Source organism: Panthera uncia, chromosome D2 (genome assembly GCF_023721935.1).
Source record: "Panthera uncia isolate 11264 chromosome D2, Puncia_PCG_1.0, whole genome shotgun sequence".
Taxonomy (NCBI): Eukaryota; Metazoa; Chordata; class Mammalia; order Carnivora; family Felidae; genus Panthera; species Panthera uncia.
This window is the reverse complement of record NC_064818.1, coordinates 19340677-19359451: the sequence shown is the minus strand read 5'-3', so window position 1 is coordinate 19359451 and position 18775 is coordinate 19340677. Positions and strand designations below refer to the sequence as shown.

The window sequence follows — 18775 nt, the reverse complement described above, 5'->3', positions numbered from 1 at the left end:
CTCTTGACCACTGTTCAAACAGATACTGTACTTTGGTCTCAACTCACCAAAAGGCTTCTTCACCAACCAAAGTCCTACCTCTCTTCTGCTGCAGCTCCAACCTTATCTCCTTCTTGAGGTAAACTGCTACTACTGTTCCTTCTTTTAGGCTTCTCACTTTTTAGCACTGCACAGGTTAGCACTTGTTTCTTTCTCTGATGCTTTCTTCCTGGCCCCGAATCTACTACGTTTAGGAACCACATCCCATACTTTTACTGAGTCACAGGATGCTCAGTACTAGCCTGCCCAGTACTAGCTGGGTTCTGTATATAAGTATCAGGAGAAATAACAGCCAAATACACTGGAATTAAAGTGAAATTACTGTGCTTCATTTTCCTTGTGGATAAAAGTGATTTTTGGATTTAAAATATAGATTAAAAGCCTTTTAATTTACTCCTCTCTTCCTCACTTCTTTCAATATTGTACAATAATATATCTCATTGCACACTTGTATTTTTGGCAGGTTCGGTCAAAGCATGAATATGAACTCCTAACTGCATAGAATGACTGAAAAAGTTCACTAAAAATAATACTTCAAGAACTTAAAAATCAGAAAAAAAGAAAATTATGAAAAGTAATCATAATAATCTTTGGATACAAATATGCTACCTAACTAGTGATATTTTAAAAGTAGTCTGGTAAACTAAGCTTGGCTAAAAAAAATCATTCACAACAAAATAATTATGTATGCTTAATGATTGTAACAAGTTCTTATCTGTCAGAGGAATGGAATCAACAATAAAAATTTGGATTTTCTGAAAGTTTCTCAAAAACAAATTCTGTGAGTTAACAATATCAAAGATCACATCCGAAGGTTACTGATTCAAATGTCATTACAGATCAAGTTCTTGAACAGAATAAAATGGTGTTTTTAATAAGAATATTTATGAGTCCACATTGTGTCAATCCACTTTGTTACTATGTATCAACCTACACACTGTGTTTTTAAATGAATATAGGAAGGACAGAAACAGCAAATTTTAAATCGGAACCAGTATCAAATTATATAATTGCTATTTTCTTCAATGTGTTAAGACTCAAATTCAAGGTTTAAATTCCATTTTTTAAATTGTATCAGAGATTTTTGAAATTTTCAAATGTTTCAGGCCACTAAAATTTATGTCTTTGAGGGTAAAAAGTTATTTTTACTTTTCTGTTTAAACAGACTTTTTTTGTCAAATGCAAACTAATACTACATGTCAGATGAAAATAATCACCTCCTACAAAATACAGCCCATTATTTCACTGTATCCTCTTTTGTGTTTAAAGTTAAAAAAAAATACAGCAAATAAATTACTCACTTATGCAATGAAATTAAGCTTGTGAGGTACTACATACTTTACTCTTATTTTATTTCCTTTTACCAAGAAACTTCCTTATCTGACAGGCTTCCAAATGTTTTCATAAATACCAGTAGTATGGTATGTGCGCCAACATATACTGTACTCAAAGAAGTAAACGAAGTAAAATAAAATAGTAACACTAATATCAATAAACCTACCATGAGATATTGCCTTGCAAGACAGACAGACTCAATGGTGCCCTGGAGGTAGACGGTGGATTTCTTTTGTGGGTTACTGGGGTCAGGAAAGTGGATCTGAGCACCTGTTCTTTGCATGATATGTTTGATGTTGCTTCCATTTCGACCCATCATAAAGAGATGATGTTGAGCTGCAATATCTAGTTGTGTGCTCACAGGAATAGCTGATGCCAAGCTCCCAGCGAGATGTTCCAACAGCATGGCGGTTCCTTCCTAGGAGAAAAGGGTGGGAAATAATCCTATAAAATGTCCATATACAAGGAAAGATTCTAGTGTACTTCTAATTGCTACAGAGAAATTCAAAGAATTCTATAACCCATAATGCAATACAAGGAAAAATTCTAGAAAACGGATTAGTCTAAAATCCTCTGAAAATAAAATTGCATAATTTGTACACTTACAATGTTCATAATTATCTCAATTACTTACCTTCACAGCGCTGGTGTTATTCTGAGACCCTCGTACTATCACAGTAGCACCATACATTCGGGAACGCTGTTTAAATGACACTGAAATGTTGTATGTTTGTGATATGTGCTGAATCGAGGGGGAGTTAGGATCAGGAACTGGCTGAAGAATCCCAGCGATTGGTAACTCAAACATCAGCACCAAAGGAAGCAGCTCCTAAATGAAAGTATTAGAGCCCGAGGCAGACAGTTGAGTGACTGCATGCTTAGAGATATGCATAACTTGTTCTTTTTTTTCTGAGGATGGAATTCTAAAACATAAATTGCTTTTATTACAGATATAAGCTTGAGCAAACTAGGTAGTTTCTCGAATAAAAAGAGTCTGTGAAACCAAAGAGTTTGTAACCTAAACTGCCTGTGGTATTCTTCCTCGGGCCTCTTTCTGACCATCTCAAAATCATCAGAGAAACGGAGTCAGGTACAAAATGGAACATCACTAAGAAACATCTTCAACACATTAAAACAACTTCTGTCACTATTTCCTACCTATTGAACATATGATTTGGTTATAAATTGATACACTAAGATATTTTTATTGCCTTATGATGCAAACACTGCTGATACTGATTTACAGTATTAAAGTAATAAATAGTTACCCGAATTCTAACTCGGGCAGATTCTACTCCTGCTGGTTGTCCTGCTATAGATACCTGCAAAAATAAGAAAATACAGATTTATTTTGAGCCCACATCTGCATTTCCAGCTATCTACACCCTTGCCACTCAAAGTGTCATCCAGGAAAAACAGCACTGCCATTATCTAGGAGCTTGTTAAAAATGAAGGGTCTCAAGCACCAACCCAGACCTGCTTAATCACAATTTGCATTTTAACAAGCTCCTCAGCTGATTTGTGTCAACTGATTTACATCAACCCCCAGACTTATGTAAGCCTCACAGTCCCCATAATGCCATCCTGCTCCCCTTCTCATTTCTCATTTACTGCATTTTCTACCTTTTGTTTAAACTCTGCATACTGTATATCAACTCTGTACAATATATCAATATACAATGATATTGCTGCAGTAGGTACTCAAAATATTGAACCACTTCATGCTAATTGGTTAAAAAAAACTATTGCTTCAACACCACCTCCAGCTCTCTCCTGGGATCCCCTGAACTTTCCCACAATCCATCAAGTAAAAAATTAATCTTGGGGGCGCCTGGGTGACTCAGTCAGTTAAGCGTTCAACTTCAGCTCAGGTCATATCTCACTATCTCATGGCTCATGAGTTCAAGCCCCACATCAGGCTTTGTGCTGACAGCTGAGAGCCCGGAACCTGCTTCGGAATCTGTGTCTCCCTCTCTCTCTGCCCTCCTCCGTTTGCACTCTCTCTCTCTCAAAAATAAACATTAAAAAAAATTAAAAAAAAAAAAACAAAAAAAGAATTAATCTTGGCATGAGAGTAAGGGTGTAGGGCTCCAGGACACTGCTAATGGACCATGCCCCGTGCCATACCAATTGTCAAATGTTTTGAATACTGCCCTTGCTTTCTATCTATCTTCCTTATGTGTGTGTCACCATCACCATTAGTCCTCATAGAGAAAAGACTACCCTATTCATCTTTGAGGCTGACAGTTTCTAGTATTGTGATTAGAGAGAAAACTTCCAAATAACACAAATAATACTATCTGTTCTTCAAGTACTGAAAGTGCTTTGTATGGATAGGTAAGTTTCATTTGTTTTCAAATACAAGAACTAGAAAAAACGTGTATAAACTAAAGAGAAACATAATTCCACCAACGTGAGGAAGTTGGGCACTCGTGCGTGGCCTCTGAGCAGGTGATCTGGTGTACCCTGGAGAACCACGGGTATGATGCTACCAACAGAATCCCCACACTGAACAGGTTCTTGGACCAGGCAAGGCTGTAGGTCCTTTCCTAATGTAATGCTCCCTGGGCCTTTCCTTAGGGACTTCGTTTTATATTGCTATCACATTTATGTTGCTCCCCTCTCTTCTACCAACCAGTTAGAGATAAGCACTTTATGGCCTACCTATAATTCATCTCTTTAAAAAAGTAGAGCACCTTCAACCTCCTGGGAAAGAGTCATACATTCTTATTTATTTTTATTTTTTGGTATAGTTGACACACAATGTTACATTAGTTTCAGGTGTACAACATCAGTGATTTGACAAGCTTATACATTATGCTATGCTCACCATAGCTACCATCTACCATCATATGTTGCTATTACAACACCACTGGCTATATTCTCTATGCTGTGCCTTTTATTTCCATGACTTACTCATTCCATAACTGGAAGCCTGTAACTCCCACTCCCCTTCACCCATTTTGCCCAATCCCCCCTCTCCTCTAGGAAGCATCAGTTTGTTCTCTGCATTTAAAGGTCTGATTCTGGTGTTTGCTTATTCATTCATTTCTGTATAGTCACATATTAGTAAAATCAATATGGTATCTCCATGATTATTTTTTTGCTTTCATCTCCCAAAAAAGATATGCATATGGAAAATCAAAGCTTTAATCTGTCCCATAACAGTTCATGTGAAAAGACAAAGCACCTGGTTGCTTTTTTCTGCTTGATTATTCCTGTTGGAATCTGGAAAGTGGATGTGGCATCCTGTTTCTTCCATCACTTTTTTAATATTGTTGCCACCTTTGCCGATTACATGAGAATGTTCTGTATGTGAAACATCCATCTTCAAAGTGACTCGATTGCTCTACATGGAAATAATGTATTATTTCTTGATGCATGCAAAAGGAAGGAACAACTCCTTAAAACACGTTTTATCCAAGGGGACAGTACTAAAAACAAGTGACCTGGTGAGAAATCTTACAAATTTTTTGGAATCATATTAATCTATAAATGTGCAATTTCTATCATTTCTCTTTGGCTATACAAGATATTTATTTGGAAAATATCATTTAAATAAAGTCAGGCAGAGTTACAAATAAATTACTCATCTCATTTTTATCTTTAACAGACATTATTCATGAAACATTTAATTCAAATAACTAAAAACAGATGAAAACAACTGCAAGACTGAATATATGTATGTTAGTAGGACTGTTGAACTGTGACAGAAAACAATAAAAATAAAACTCAAAACTAAAAAGGTATTTGTAAGCATTGTTTTCACAACCAGTCCATTACTATAGGCCAAACTACAGAGCAGATCTACTATTCTTGCTGGTAGGAAGAAGAGTGAGGAAAGGAAAACAAAGCACAGCTCTCTAGCAGTAACAAGGCTTACATAAACCAGTACAAAGTGTAAGATTAGTTATAATAAAGCAAAATGTAAAATTCTAAGACATAATGAATAACTGTGGTCATGTTAGAATCTATGTATTTAATTTTGGGAAATTCAGTATTGTACAATTATAAACACATGAAATATTTCCTCATTTATAAGACTAATATCGAAATTCTTCAGTCCTTCAGTTTTTAAAGTAAAATTAAAAAGTCAAAATAAGACATTAAAAATATCAATAGTTTTTACATCTTAATTCTTAAATTTTAAACATATCCATTAAATACTTTGGTCTTTAAACTTTGTTCTTCTTTTAGTTTAACATTTTAAATACAGGGAACATACATTATTTTTTGGGAAAAAATTAGAATATTTAATAATTAGAAGGTGAATAATTCCAAAAATTAAAAGAACAAGAAAAGAAAAAAAAAAAAAAAAAGGAAGACATCAGAAACTATTTCAATGGAATATCAGGTCGCAAAACACAGTGGTTAAGAACCAGACAGCCTGGATTTAAATCCCACTTCTCCATTTATTAGCTACAGATTCTGGGAAAATTCCCTAATATCTCTGTGCTGAGTTAGTTATAAGCATTAAACAAATTAGTATTTGTAAAATGCTCAGCAAAGTGCCTGAGATATACTAAGTGATTTAGAAATATTTAATAGAATAAATTCTCACAAGGGAGTGTATATTTTTACACATCTAAATTTCCCTATTACCTCTCTATACCTATACATGCAGAGAGAAAGAACTTACAAAAGAAACTGCCAGGTTTCATGCCATCACGCACAATTATATAGAAGATCATTCTGGCATCATAAAGGCAATATGCTAATTCTTCTAAACTTCATTATTTGCCCCACACTAATCAGGGTCAGTGTTGATTTCTGAAAACATCACTCAATTACCCAGCATGACAGAACCCATTCAAATTTTAAACAGAATTTTACATCCATTGTAGAAACACACATGCTTATTTTAAAACCCACCATTACTTTCTCCTGGTTTTTCTTCTCCAAATGGTTCTTTTCATAACAGCATGAAGTAGCCCTTGCAGAGACAAGGTTCTGACATCTGAGTGTCCTTAACATTCACTTACTTTTGTGTCTAAGACAGACATGATCATTTCCTTGGCCTCCTTAACATCTTCTTTCTTTCCAGAAACCTTAATATGGGGATCTATAAGAAATCAAAAAAGGGCTCATGTGAAACCCCTAAAACTCTTTGTTTTAAAATTGATGTTACAATATAAGAAAATAGAATCCATAAGAAATTCAATATTTGATTCATTCTAGGTGTGTTAACACTGCAATTAAGACAGGAATATGGAAAATCCCCAAGTTGTACATTTATCTGTGTGGTCTTTTCCTTCTGACAACTGGCCAAATCACTTACCTGCAAAGTAAGTTTATCATATAATTTTTTTTAAACAAGAATCGATAAATTCAATTTATGACTACATTCTTGCTATACTCCAAGCCCTTATCTAAGGCTTTAGAATCATGAGCTCATTTAATCCATAAGCTAATTTAATCACAGTTCTGTGAGGTTATTTCCAGAGGAAACTAAGGCACGGAGCAGGTTAGTAACTTGCCCTAGAAAACCACCAATAGGCTCATTCATTATAATCTCATGTCTTCCAACTCTGCATCCAGACTTTAAACCATGTGCTAACCTAATTCAGAAGGTATCTTTACAGGTCAGGGTTAACAGAATAAAACATAATCTTCATTCAGTAATATTTGATATTTATTCAGAACTAGTGTTAAATGGCTAATATATACTATAGGTGTTATTTATTACAGCCACAGAATGTTATAAAGGAAAGCATTAATTCATTCAGCAAGTATTTCCTGTACCAGGCACTATTCTAGGGGCCAAGGGATATATTAGTGAAGAAAAATACCTTTGTCCACATGGAGCTGACAGTCTTGTACAGGGAGACAAAACTGAATCAAATAAACAAATTATCTAGTGTATTATAACATAACTGTTATGAAGAGGAGAACGAGACAAAAGCATGAGGAGGCCCAGCTGTGGGAAGGGGTCAGTGCATTAGGCCTGATTCAGAAAGTGAGGTCTGAGTAAAAGCTTTGAGGAGAGGAGACAGCTGGCCAAGCTAGAATCTTCAGAAGAAGGGAAATATCACAGCTAAAACTCTCAGGTGAGGACGTGTCTCTTCTCTCTTTCTAAGTCTCTGCCATAATAGGGTCCTCTATTACCCCATGGGTAGCCTGACCCAGACCAAGACCATTTTGAGGTAAGCCAGAAGTTCCATACCACTAGCCTTATGATAAAGTGATATCACGAAAGCAATAAAGCTGGATAATAGAGCATCATCATCACCATCATTAGTGATGTCAATCTTACTGACTGCCTATAACATGCCACCTTCTCTTTGGAGTCCATCCTACACTGAACTACACCTCAGATCAACAACAGGGTCAGGAAATATTAGCTGAGAATTCCAAACCATCAGTTCTCTAGGATAAGAAAAGAGAATCACCTGGTGGGAATTTTATCAAAGTACATGTACTTCCCTGGTATCATGACTTACCCATCCTCAACCAGCAGTCCATCTGAAAATCAATGCCATGATGAGCATGTCACATTAACAAAGTCAAAATGAGCAACTGAAGGATGGATGCATGGGTGGGTGGGTGGGTGGGTGGGTGGATGGATGGATGGAAGGAAGGAAGGAAGGAAGGAAGGATAGGAGAGATGGGAAGGAGGGAGGAAACCCTGTCCTAAAGCTACTGGCTCTTAGGACCAGGACAGAACAATCATAGTCAACAACAGTGCACCACCAAGCTTCAGAACTAAGGAATGCATCTGGCTTCCTGGGGAGACATTCCAGCAACTGTATTTTGAGTCAATGCCATCACCTCTAGCCCCCCACCAACCCCCCCAGACTGTCTCCTGGGAGCTGCCCTTGGCCTTAGACTCTTTTCCTTAACCCATTCTTTAATCCTTCCTCTGATACTTGCCATGTAACAGGGACACTGTGAATATGAAAGACCTTACAATTTGTTTAAAGTATCAAGTATTATAAGGCAAGGGTCCTAAAAGTAGGGCAAAATCGATGTCCAACAAACTCAAGGTGGTATGGCATTGTGTCCACATTGCTTGCTCTTTGGTGCATTCTAACAGAAACCACTTGTTCTCTGTAGGATTATCACCAACTTTACCATAGTAATGTAAAAAAAAAGCATTTTCTTCAATAATTTTTATTATATGCATTATAACTCCTGTAGGCAATATTTATATTCCGAGCAGTCTACATTCAAAATTTTGATCCCAGCTATCTTTGACTTTGGTTTCAATTACTGTATGCTGACTTTGATGTTATTCTCTATTGAAAATGCTTACTCCTGGGGGATTAGAATCTGGCACTTCTGAAAACATACCTGATCACACTGAATTGTAGCACTTGCTAAAATATACGTTCCTGGGTCTCCAGGATCCAGTAATTGGCATTTTGTTTGTTTCCCAAGTCATTCTTCAATCAAATACAGGACACAGCAGATGAAACCACATAAAAGATATAATTGTAGTGTCTTATGTATCAGGCAAGTATATATAATATAAAATGGTTCTACAGGGGAAAACATCTATTTTCTTACTAACAAATTAACAGTTAAGTATTGAGTGGTATGCTAATCTGAAAACCTATTACTTTACACATTGGATAATCACATTAAAATTCCTATGCATCTCCAGGTGGACAAGGAGACCCAGATCCAATTTATGACAGAATTTGATTTCTACCATCTCTGTATGAACAAAACAATAAGCAAAATAAAAAGCAAAAGCCTCAATAGAAAATACATTTTATTTCAAAGTGAAAGAGCACCATCTACTGACCAAAAATATAAATTATCAATGGACACAGAGCTACACACACAACACATAGTCACCAACATGTAACATCAAATCGTATCCAGGACCCAAATTAGCACTTGTTTGGAAAATGGTTCTTCAAATAATCAAGTCTCATAAGTGTAGAGAAAAATAAACATGACAAAATTCTGGTTTATATTGCTAATGAACCAAAAATAGTGTCTTCTTCATTCCCTCCTTTGTCCTTGCTCAAAAGATATCTATAGGATGTGAACTCTGATTCCAAGCTGAACTTAACATGCTTATTTTAAATCCTGAAATCCAGTTCTCCACATTCAATGAATGTTCCATTTCACAGTTTAAATGTGTCCTACATGGGACTGAGGTTTTATTAAGACCCATTCTGGAAATACTTGATGGAGAAAAGCCAAAGAATTAACTATATTAATAAATATAAAAGTAAAGAAAAGCCCAGCTATAAAGATTGTTGAAAGATGGTACAGTAATAGGGAATAAGTGTATAGTCTTCCCCTCCCTCAAAATAATTACTTTGAAGGACAACACCAATTTGGGCATGAAAATTTTAAGATATTTGCTCTAAAAATAATATTCATTGCTTTATAATCAACCCTCAAGTGCTCTAAACACAAGGATTGTCTTAATTGGTTTTATAACTTCCATGATGCCAGCAAAGTAGTAGATAATAAGTAAACAGTAGGTGAATGGACTGAAGGTGCCCCTATTTTTTGGAAATGGCTACCTATACAGAGGAAGGAGATGGAAATCGATAGGAAGAGCCTAAACTTCATATCTAAGGTGATCATATGTCCTGCACTTCCCCAGACAGTTTTGACTTCAAATATCCTGATCTCAGTACCTCTATAAAAATACAGAGAACTGTCAGATGTCCTTCCAGATTTTGGGGTTTTAGATTCCTGTCCCATCAATTTGTTCCCAAATCTGTGGTGTAACCCTATGGAACAGAGGAAGACCAGAGGGTGGTCCAGCCTTCAATAGGTTGTATGAAGCTGTATGAAGATGGGTATAAAATGGGTATTTTACATGTGCATACTGCAAAAGAGGTAAACCTTTGAGCAAAAAGGTTTCTATGACTTCCATGTGGAAATTCATAAGGAGTTGATAAGGCAACAATTGTTCTTATAAGAATACATGCTAAAAACCATATTTTCAGTAAAGATAAATATTTAAAAGAGTTGGGATGTTATATGAACTTAAGTGAAGTTTAGTAATGGTTTTAAAAGATTATCTCTTGGTACTCTGGTTGTACTCTCTGGTTTCCCACCCTTGGAATCATTCCCATTCTTGGAAACATCAGTGAAATTTTTATTGCCTTTTCCTTCTTTCCTCAAGTTTAAACTTCCTTTCCCTTTCATTCCTGTCCCAGAGAAAAATCTATAGAAAAGACTCATGTCAGCCATTTTCATTGTAGTTATAATGCTACAGAAAGTAATGAGGGGCGCCTGGGTGGCTCAGTTGGTTAAGCGTCCGACTTCAACTCAGGTCATGATCTTACACTCCATGAGTTCAAGCCCCATGTGGGGCTCTGTGCTGACAGCTTGGAGCCTGGAGCCTGCTTCAGATTCTGTGACTCCTTCTCTCTCTGCCCCACTCTCTCTGTCTCTCTTTCAAAAATCAATAAACATTTTTTAAAAATTAAGAAAAAAAAAGTAATGAGTTGTTGACATATGATAGATTTAAGCCATCACTGTTTCACCAATGATTTGTTTGTAGCTACTTTCTTGTCTCCATGATTGAGTACGGTTGAGAAAAGATTCAACACCCAAAATTCAATGCAATGCTTTCATTTCTCAGCATGTTCTCTTGAAGAGAGAAAACAACAGAAAATCCCTTGTTTAACTAACCTGACTCCTCCCACCCACAACACCCAAAATAAAAGATCATATTACAGTCATTTGTTTATGAAGAAAAGTTCCATATCATGGCCTGAAATCAAGATGGCTTTAGTACATTTTATGCATGTATATCAAACTAGCCTCAAATCCATAAGAGTGGACAGAATTCACTTCCCTTTTTTTTTTTAATGTTTATTTATTTTTGAGAGAGAGAGAGAGAGAGCGAGTGAGCGAGCATGAGCAGGGGAGAAGCAGATAGAGGAAGACACAGAATCCAAAGCAGGCTCCAGACTCTGAGCTGTCAGCACAGAGCCAGATGTGGGGCTCAAATCCATCAGCCATGAGATCATGACCTGAGCCAAAGTCAGATGCTTAACAGACTGAGCCACCCAGGTGCCCCAGAATTCACTTTCTTTTGGCTGGGAGACCTCTTCAGTTTTATTTCAAGTTCTTTCTAAGAAGCCTTAGCCTTTAAAACTGTCTAAAAAGGAGGGCATTGGCTGGGACTGGATCCATCAACACCATCAGGAGTTGTCAGTGTTGAAAGGCAGAGAGGTATCTCCACCTTGCTCCAAAATTCCCCATAATACTGGGAATATATCCACAACTAGCAAGTAGTTCTAAAGCAGTAATGGGTCAATTTTTTTTTCCTATAAGGAAGACTATGACTGTAGGGTATGGATTTTATCAGACAGCAAATATAAACCAAAACTCTAAAAAAGCCCTGGACATCTCAAGGGTACTGATTGACTTGGATTACATAGGGAAAAGCCAGCAGATATCATGCAGGATGTATTAAAAGTTTTAATGACTGACTCTGCAAAAGTAAAAGGTTGCATTGTGGGGGGAAATATGTAAAGTCCACAATTATGATAATAAATTCTGAATTGTAAGTCATAAACAAGGTCTGTTACCTTGGAAAAGTCACTGAATCTCTGGAGTAGAGTTTCTTCAATGAGGGAGTTTGGTCAGAACATTATTATACTTCCAAATAAATCCAAATGTCTTCAGTGTAAAGCAGTACTATAACATTCTTCAATAAAACTAACTTCATAAACAACTTTGTTCTCCAAGTTTTTGGTATTTCATGATAAGCAGCTTACCCAAGACATCATAATGTTAATGTTTCCAAGAGCCTTAAACTATTAAGTAAACTATAGTTTACTTAAACTGGCAGTAAACACAAATGTGTGAAATAGTGATCTGCCGTGATCCATGACCAGCTTCAGAGTGGCAGCTTGGGCTTTCCTCTTGTTTTTCACACTCTAAGAATGCAATTAATTCTGCATCAAAATAGGTGAAATTTGGTGTTCACTCCACTGAAATTTCGTGAATAATGTGCTTGTAGGCACCAAACAAATGCAGTGAAAACCCTCTATGGAGATGGGAGTCTACTTCAAACTCTACCTGAGCCTTGTCACAGTTCAAAATTAGATACCACCCAATCCACGTGCTACTTTGATCACTTTTCCTTTAAGCTGGCAAATCACTGCTGATCAGCAAAAGTGAATTTGACTCATAATCATGGGGCCACAACCCACATTTTTCTGTGAAATAAAATTTTCCTTCTAACCTCTTGAGAAACAGACTTCCCTTTAGAAAAATGTTATAACAGGTCAAATAACATACCAATATCACATTTTTAAGTGAAGATATACTTTATCAACAGATAGAGAAAACCTGAACTGACTCATTAAATCTGACTAGAAATTATTTTAAAGGAATGAAACAGAATGACAGGAAGTCAGCACACTTTAATTTTGAAGCCAGTAATACAGACTCCAGATTCTTTCAAGGAATGCTCTTTGACAAGAATTCTAATAAACTGAGTTAGAATAAAAAGGAGTATATTTGAAGAGTAGGTGGAAGAACTGAAGCTTTAAGTATTTAAGGGAAAATAGTGGCAAGCACCTATAACACATCAGATATTACAACTGGGATCAAGAAAAAAACAAATCTACCTGTTGCAGGCATTCCCCAAACTTACTGTGCTGCTTTAGAATAAGGCATAAAATCATCCGTATTTGCCTTATATTAAAACAGAAAAAATCAATCTCCTTCCTAGTCAATTAGAAGAGAAGGGGAATGAAAAGAGAGAGAAGTGCAAAAGCAAATGTGTTTCAAAATAAAAACCTAGTTTTCATGAGAAAAATATGTTTCCATTGATACCCACAATCAGTTTACATGCCATGATGCCTCAGGATAACTTCCTATTCAAAATTCCATATGGCCGAATGAAACTTAATGCTCAACAGAGGAAGTGTATTCTTTTTTCTTTAATGTTTATTTATTTATTTTTGAGAGAGAAAGAGATCAAGCAGGGGAAGGGCAGAGAGAGAGGGGGAGAGAGAGAATCCCAAGCAGGTTCAGCACTATCAGTGCAGAGCCAGATGTGGGGCTTAAACTCACAAACCATGAGATCATGACCTGAGCTGAAATCAAGAGTGGGATGATTAACCAACTGTGCCACCCAGGCGCTCCAGAGGAAGTATATTCTTCACATGATAGTGGCATACGTGACATGAACAAATCAATAGAAAGTATAACTAGTTCCTGAAGACAATTCTCAGTTCGACTATTTGGCAATGACTAGGGAGGAGGTGCCTTCACACTATGGTAATGACAATTTTAGGCAGGTTCTTGCTAAATGAAAGAGTGTGTCCACACGCCAAGATGGAGCCTATGGATCCTTTACCAACTAGGTAGAAAAGAGCTTTTAGCCAGAGAAAATTCACAGCTAGTTATAAGATATACAAGAACTTTTACTGATGGAATGCCTATATCTCCAATATAATCAGCAATAAAAGCATTCAAAATACAGTGACAATACACTCTTCTAATTGTTCTCTGTTGTTTTAACTTTAGGAGGAAATAAGGCAAGAGAGAAGGAAGAGGTAAACTGGCATATGTCTCTTCTCTGTTTAAGATTCCTATGTGCCTTATCAAAGCTTTTATGTAGTTAGAAACAAGTTTTATGGACTTAGAAACAATTATGGACTCTAGAAACAATTTCAGAGAAGAACAAAATGCAAACAAAGTATAAAGCAAAATCAAGGCATAATAGGTGAAATAATCAAGAACAGATGGATTTAAGAAGTGTGAGAATTAGGAAACAGTAAACTACCTTATCTTACAAACCACTTTATCTTATGCACTATAAACTAAACTCCAAGCATAACTGCAGATTTGCTGTTCAGGCAGAAAGAGGAGAGGAAAAATCCAAGCACAAGAGAAATCTAGCTCTGGAACATGGAGCGTGGAAAAAGAAAGCTACAAACACAAAGCCTAACTCAATTAGTTTCTGAAGTCTTTTGGCATCTGAGCTTTATACTCCAGAGATAAGGACAAGGATTCTGGGAAGAGGGAGAAAAGGAAACTTAAATGCCAGGAGGAAATCTGGGATAGTCTGAATGATTTATATGTAACAATTCTACAGAAAGCTTCTGCAGTGCTAGGTTACTGCAAGGGTGCTAGAGACGGAGGACACTTGTGACAGTGGAAACAAAACCAAGACATAAGACATGACAAAAACAATAACCCAGTACCCAGGATGAGAAGGAGAGCCCAAATTGAATGCTGGCCCTCTGAAATGGAACAGGAGTCGCAGTGGTCAGTCTAATGAAGGAGGGAATGTTGCAGTGGGGATGCAGGCATGTGCCAAGATAAAGCCTTCCCAGGAGACTGTACTGAGATAACAGCAAGTTATGCAAGAATTTCGAGGAGCCAGATGTGACTAATTGTCATTCTCTCTCCAAGGAATACTGATGTTCACAGTGTACATGGCAGGTCCCCATGGTACGGCCTGTGGTCTAAACCCAAAGTGCTCTTATCTGTGGCCAGGGCAGACTGTTCTTTTTTACAACAGCTGGGACTATTCATGAATAATCCTAACATACAACTGCTGGCTATCATTACCAAAAGCAACTATGCATTTAAGGGTTCACACACATTAGACAAGGAAAGTCCTGTAAATGAAGACTTGACCACATCATACCACATGCACGATTTCTTTGTTTTATTTTTGGCCTACTAAGAGAAGAAATTTAAAAACTAGAAATTCTGAAGATATTTGAGGTACAATTAAGAATGTATGTAAGAAACAGCAAAACTCTTAGGAATTCAGTTTCAATAATTTTTTAATGTTTATTTATTTTTCAGACAGTAGGGGAGGGGCAGAGAGAGAGGGAGACAGAATCTGAAGCAGGCTCCAGGCTCTGAGCTGTCAGCACAGAGCCTGATGCAGGGCTTGAACTCACAGACAGTGAGATCATCATCTGAGCCAAAGTCGGATGCTTAACCAACTGAACCACCCAGGCACCCCAGGAATTCAGTTCTAAAAGTAACTTGCCAGCCTGAGACTGGCATAAAAACTCTCCACCTTTCCTCTCTTCTTTGTTGTAAGATCTACTGAGAAATTTCCATAGCTTGCACTGAAGAACAGTTAATTAAGGGTAACAACTCTAGGTGTTAGACTATTCCCAGCTTGTTCGTGGTATCAGGAAAGTTAATTTTTCATGAAAACTAAAAGTATCTAATAAGTAAATGAGCCTTAAATTATTTGGAAAATGCCTATCTGCCAATTTGTTCTTCTTACTCCCACTTTCTACAGAATAGCTGAATAGCTGTTAGTTTTTTTTTTTTTTAATGCAGTCACACATACTGAAGACAACTGTCATACCCCTGTCTTCAACTGCGACACTATTCTGTATATTATTTGTTTCTTCCATACTTTTTTGATGACTGTTTTGAGTAAGCTGGAACCAAGGGTCTTAATCTCTTAGTCCTAAGACATTTATATCTTCTGGGGCAAAAAAATATAAATTAAATTATCAAATAACTTCAAAATGGTCCTTTATTTTTCTTAAAAAAAAATATCTGAAGTTACCTTGAAGTCTAAAAATTTTTAAATCAGGATTTACCAGACATTTATCAAAAGGTAATACTCCTTTGCCTCAGCCCACAGCAACCACCATTCTACTTTCTCTCTTTTATGATTCTGTCTAATCGAAGTGGAATCATACAGTATTTGTGAAATTGATCTTATTAAATATATTTGTTTCTCTACAAAGTGCTCCTATAAGTTAAAAACAAAACAACAAAACCCCCCACTAATTGTCCCATAGGAAAATAAGCAAAAGACATGGATAAATGATTCAAAAGAAAAATGGTCAATAAAATATATAAACTTGAATAAAGTTCAACCTTACTAAACATTTTTTATTCATAAAATTGGGGGGTGACTTTAAATTATAAGGCCAATGAAAATATAATTAGGCATACTAACATAATTTTTATAACATATACTTTTTATGGAAATAAAAACTGGCACAAAATGTCTGGAGAATAATGAAGTACTTGAATTTTTTTTTTTAAAAGAGAGAATGACTGTGTGAGTTGGGAAGAGGGGCAAAGGGAGAGAGAGAGAGAGAAAATCTTAAGTAGGGCTCCAAGCCAGCACCATGCCCAACATGGGGCTCGATCCCACAAGCCCGGGATCATGACCTGAGCCCAAATCAAGAGTTGGATGCTCAACAACTGAGCCACCCAGGCGCCCCACACTGGAAATATTAATAAAGAATCACAGTACCATAATTTTATTGTAGGGATACACATATATTGAACAGAATAAAAAGGAAAACAACCAATAATGATTACTTCTAAGTTCTCAGGTCATTTTTATTTTATTTTATGCTTGAAACTCTTCTGTATTTCTTAACATGAAAAAGTATACATTTATAATGTGGAAAAAAACCCTCACACCTTAAAAGAAGGTTATCTGTATCACTAAAGTCCTGAAATCAAATCACATTCTTATACTTTAAATATTAAGTCAAAAGTCCTTGTTTTCTAAGCATGTTTTAAGAATTCCCTTACAAAATTTAGACCTTTACAAAGGTTAATGATAATGGCAAGTGTTTTTTCAGCTTGAAAAGTTCTTTCTTTCTCATCTACAATTCTGTGGCAGACTTTTTGCCATGCAGTTTATGAACTTTACCTCTTTTTATTTGTTGGGCCATTACTCTTAATATTTTATCAATGTAATTTGGCTCTGAACACAGACTTCATCAATGAAAATGGAGCAGGAATATATAATGATGGGGTTCACAGCAGTTGAAAGACATGGTTGGAACAGAGTTCAAATACTTGGTGAAGGCCATATGTTTACAGCCACCACTAACTACACATGGAATTCTTTTAAACATTTATGGCCACATCTTTTTCTTTCTTCAGCAACTGTTTCCAAAATAAATGGAAATGACAACGATCCTGCTAATGGGAATTTAGTGCTCTTTCTTGAAAGAATTCTCCAACGTCCCCACAAGAAAAGCACTATTTACATATCATTCTCAGGGTGTGATTAAACCACCCATTAATATAAATAAATAATAACCTCAAAGGATGGTGCCCTCATAACAGTTTCACCAGGATGACAATAACACTTTCTTTGTCTTCTCAGCAGGGAAGTCCAAGAGTTGAGAATGTACATGGTTGTACTCTACTAGCCACTGTCTCAGGGCCATTCTCTCTCCATCATTGGCTTTGTCCCACTTTATGACCAGGAAGCTGAACCAACATTTGCATGAGTGCAACTCCATTTGCTGGTCCCTTTACTCTGTCATTAGAGTTTATTTAAATCTTTTGGAGTTAATTCTGTTTTCTCTCAGACCAAGACTGCTAACACCTTTCCCACCAATTTCTTATCTTCTCTCTTTTTTTTTAATTTTATTAAAAAAAAAATTGTTTTTAATGTTGTGTTTATTTTTGAGATAGAGGGAGACAGAGCACGAATGGGGGAGGGGCACAAAGAGGGGGAAACACAGAATCTGAAACAGGCTCCAACCTCTGAGCTGTCAGCACAGAGCCCAACGCGGGGCTCGAACCCACGAACTGTGAGATCATGACCTGAGCCGAAGTCAGACGCTTAACCGACTAAGCCTCCCAGGCACCCCCCTTATGTTCTCTTGATGACAAAATGCACAGAGGATTGGGCATGGTGAAGTAGAGAAGCTCCCATTCAATATTTGGGCTTGTTTCTTTTCTTCATAACAGCTCTAACTTTTAGAGGGTAGACTCCATGCCTTATATAGGTTAAAGAATACTATTCCTTAGGTCTTAGCAGACACTCTTTTGAAAAGATTGATTTCTTCTTATTGTTCAACACAAGTCAATTCCACAACTATAGCAGAGACCTACAGTGCACTTTTCTCTCCCATCCTTCCTCTCTTCTCCCCTCCCCTCCCCCCTTTCATCTTCTTTCTGGTCTTCACCCTGACCTCACAGGTTATTATGTAAATGTATTTTTATCATATGGTCATGTTTATTCTGGTACATTACTGGAAGTATCTTGGCACCTTCAGATATTCCTTGATAAATGTGTTGTAATGTTTACAGGACCTTTGAGAAATATGTGCGGATTCTGCAGGATTGTAAAATTTCTTTAATTTTTTTCTTGGCTTCCATATAACTTTTTACCTCTAAAGGCATTTGTTTGCATATTCCACCCCTCAAGAAAACCACTGTTTTAACTATATACATACATCTTTCTGTGCCAACTTCAAATCTTTGGAAGTGAGATTTCTGTAAGCCATTAAATCCTTCTAAAGTCAGAGTTTCTTACTGAAGCAGGGGAACTCAATGGATCACCTTCGTGGGGCTGGTGAACTTGCCTGTAATTGCCTTCAAAGACTATTCACATACTCATTGGTAAATTTTTCTGAATGGATCTACAGATTCTCAAAAAGGCTGAAACAGCTGAGAAGTCTTCATCTAAGCAGTATGGAATTTCATAGAGACATTAAGAAAG

At 36.7% G+C, this 18775-nt stretch overlaps 1 protein-coding gene across 7 annotated transcripts in view; it reads right to left on the bottom strand.

Annotated features, from left to right (window-relative positions):
- Nucleotides 1–18775, bottom strand: part of BICC1 (BicC family RNA binding protein 1) — a 291648-nt gene that overhangs the window by 33008 nt on the left and 239865 nt on the right. For 6 of the 7 annotated variants that reach the window (XM_049645089.1, XM_049645086.1, XM_049645088.1 and 3 more), the window contains 5 exons: nucleotides 6357–6436; nucleotides 4565–4723; nucleotides 2643–2696; nucleotides 2009–2203; nucleotides 1541–1792 (listed from right to left, as the gene is read on the bottom strand). In XM_049645089.1, the coding sequence (XP_049501046.1) occupies nucleotides 1541–1792; nucleotides 2009–2203; nucleotides 2643–2696; nucleotides 4565–4723; nucleotides 6357–6436 (740 nt within the window). Of the gene's footprint in view, nucleotides 1–1540; nucleotides 1793–2008; nucleotides 2204–2642; nucleotides 2697–4564; nucleotides 4724–6246; nucleotides 6437–18775 lie in introns of all 7 variants that reach the window. The other variant, XM_049645090.1, reaches the window with a different exon arrangement.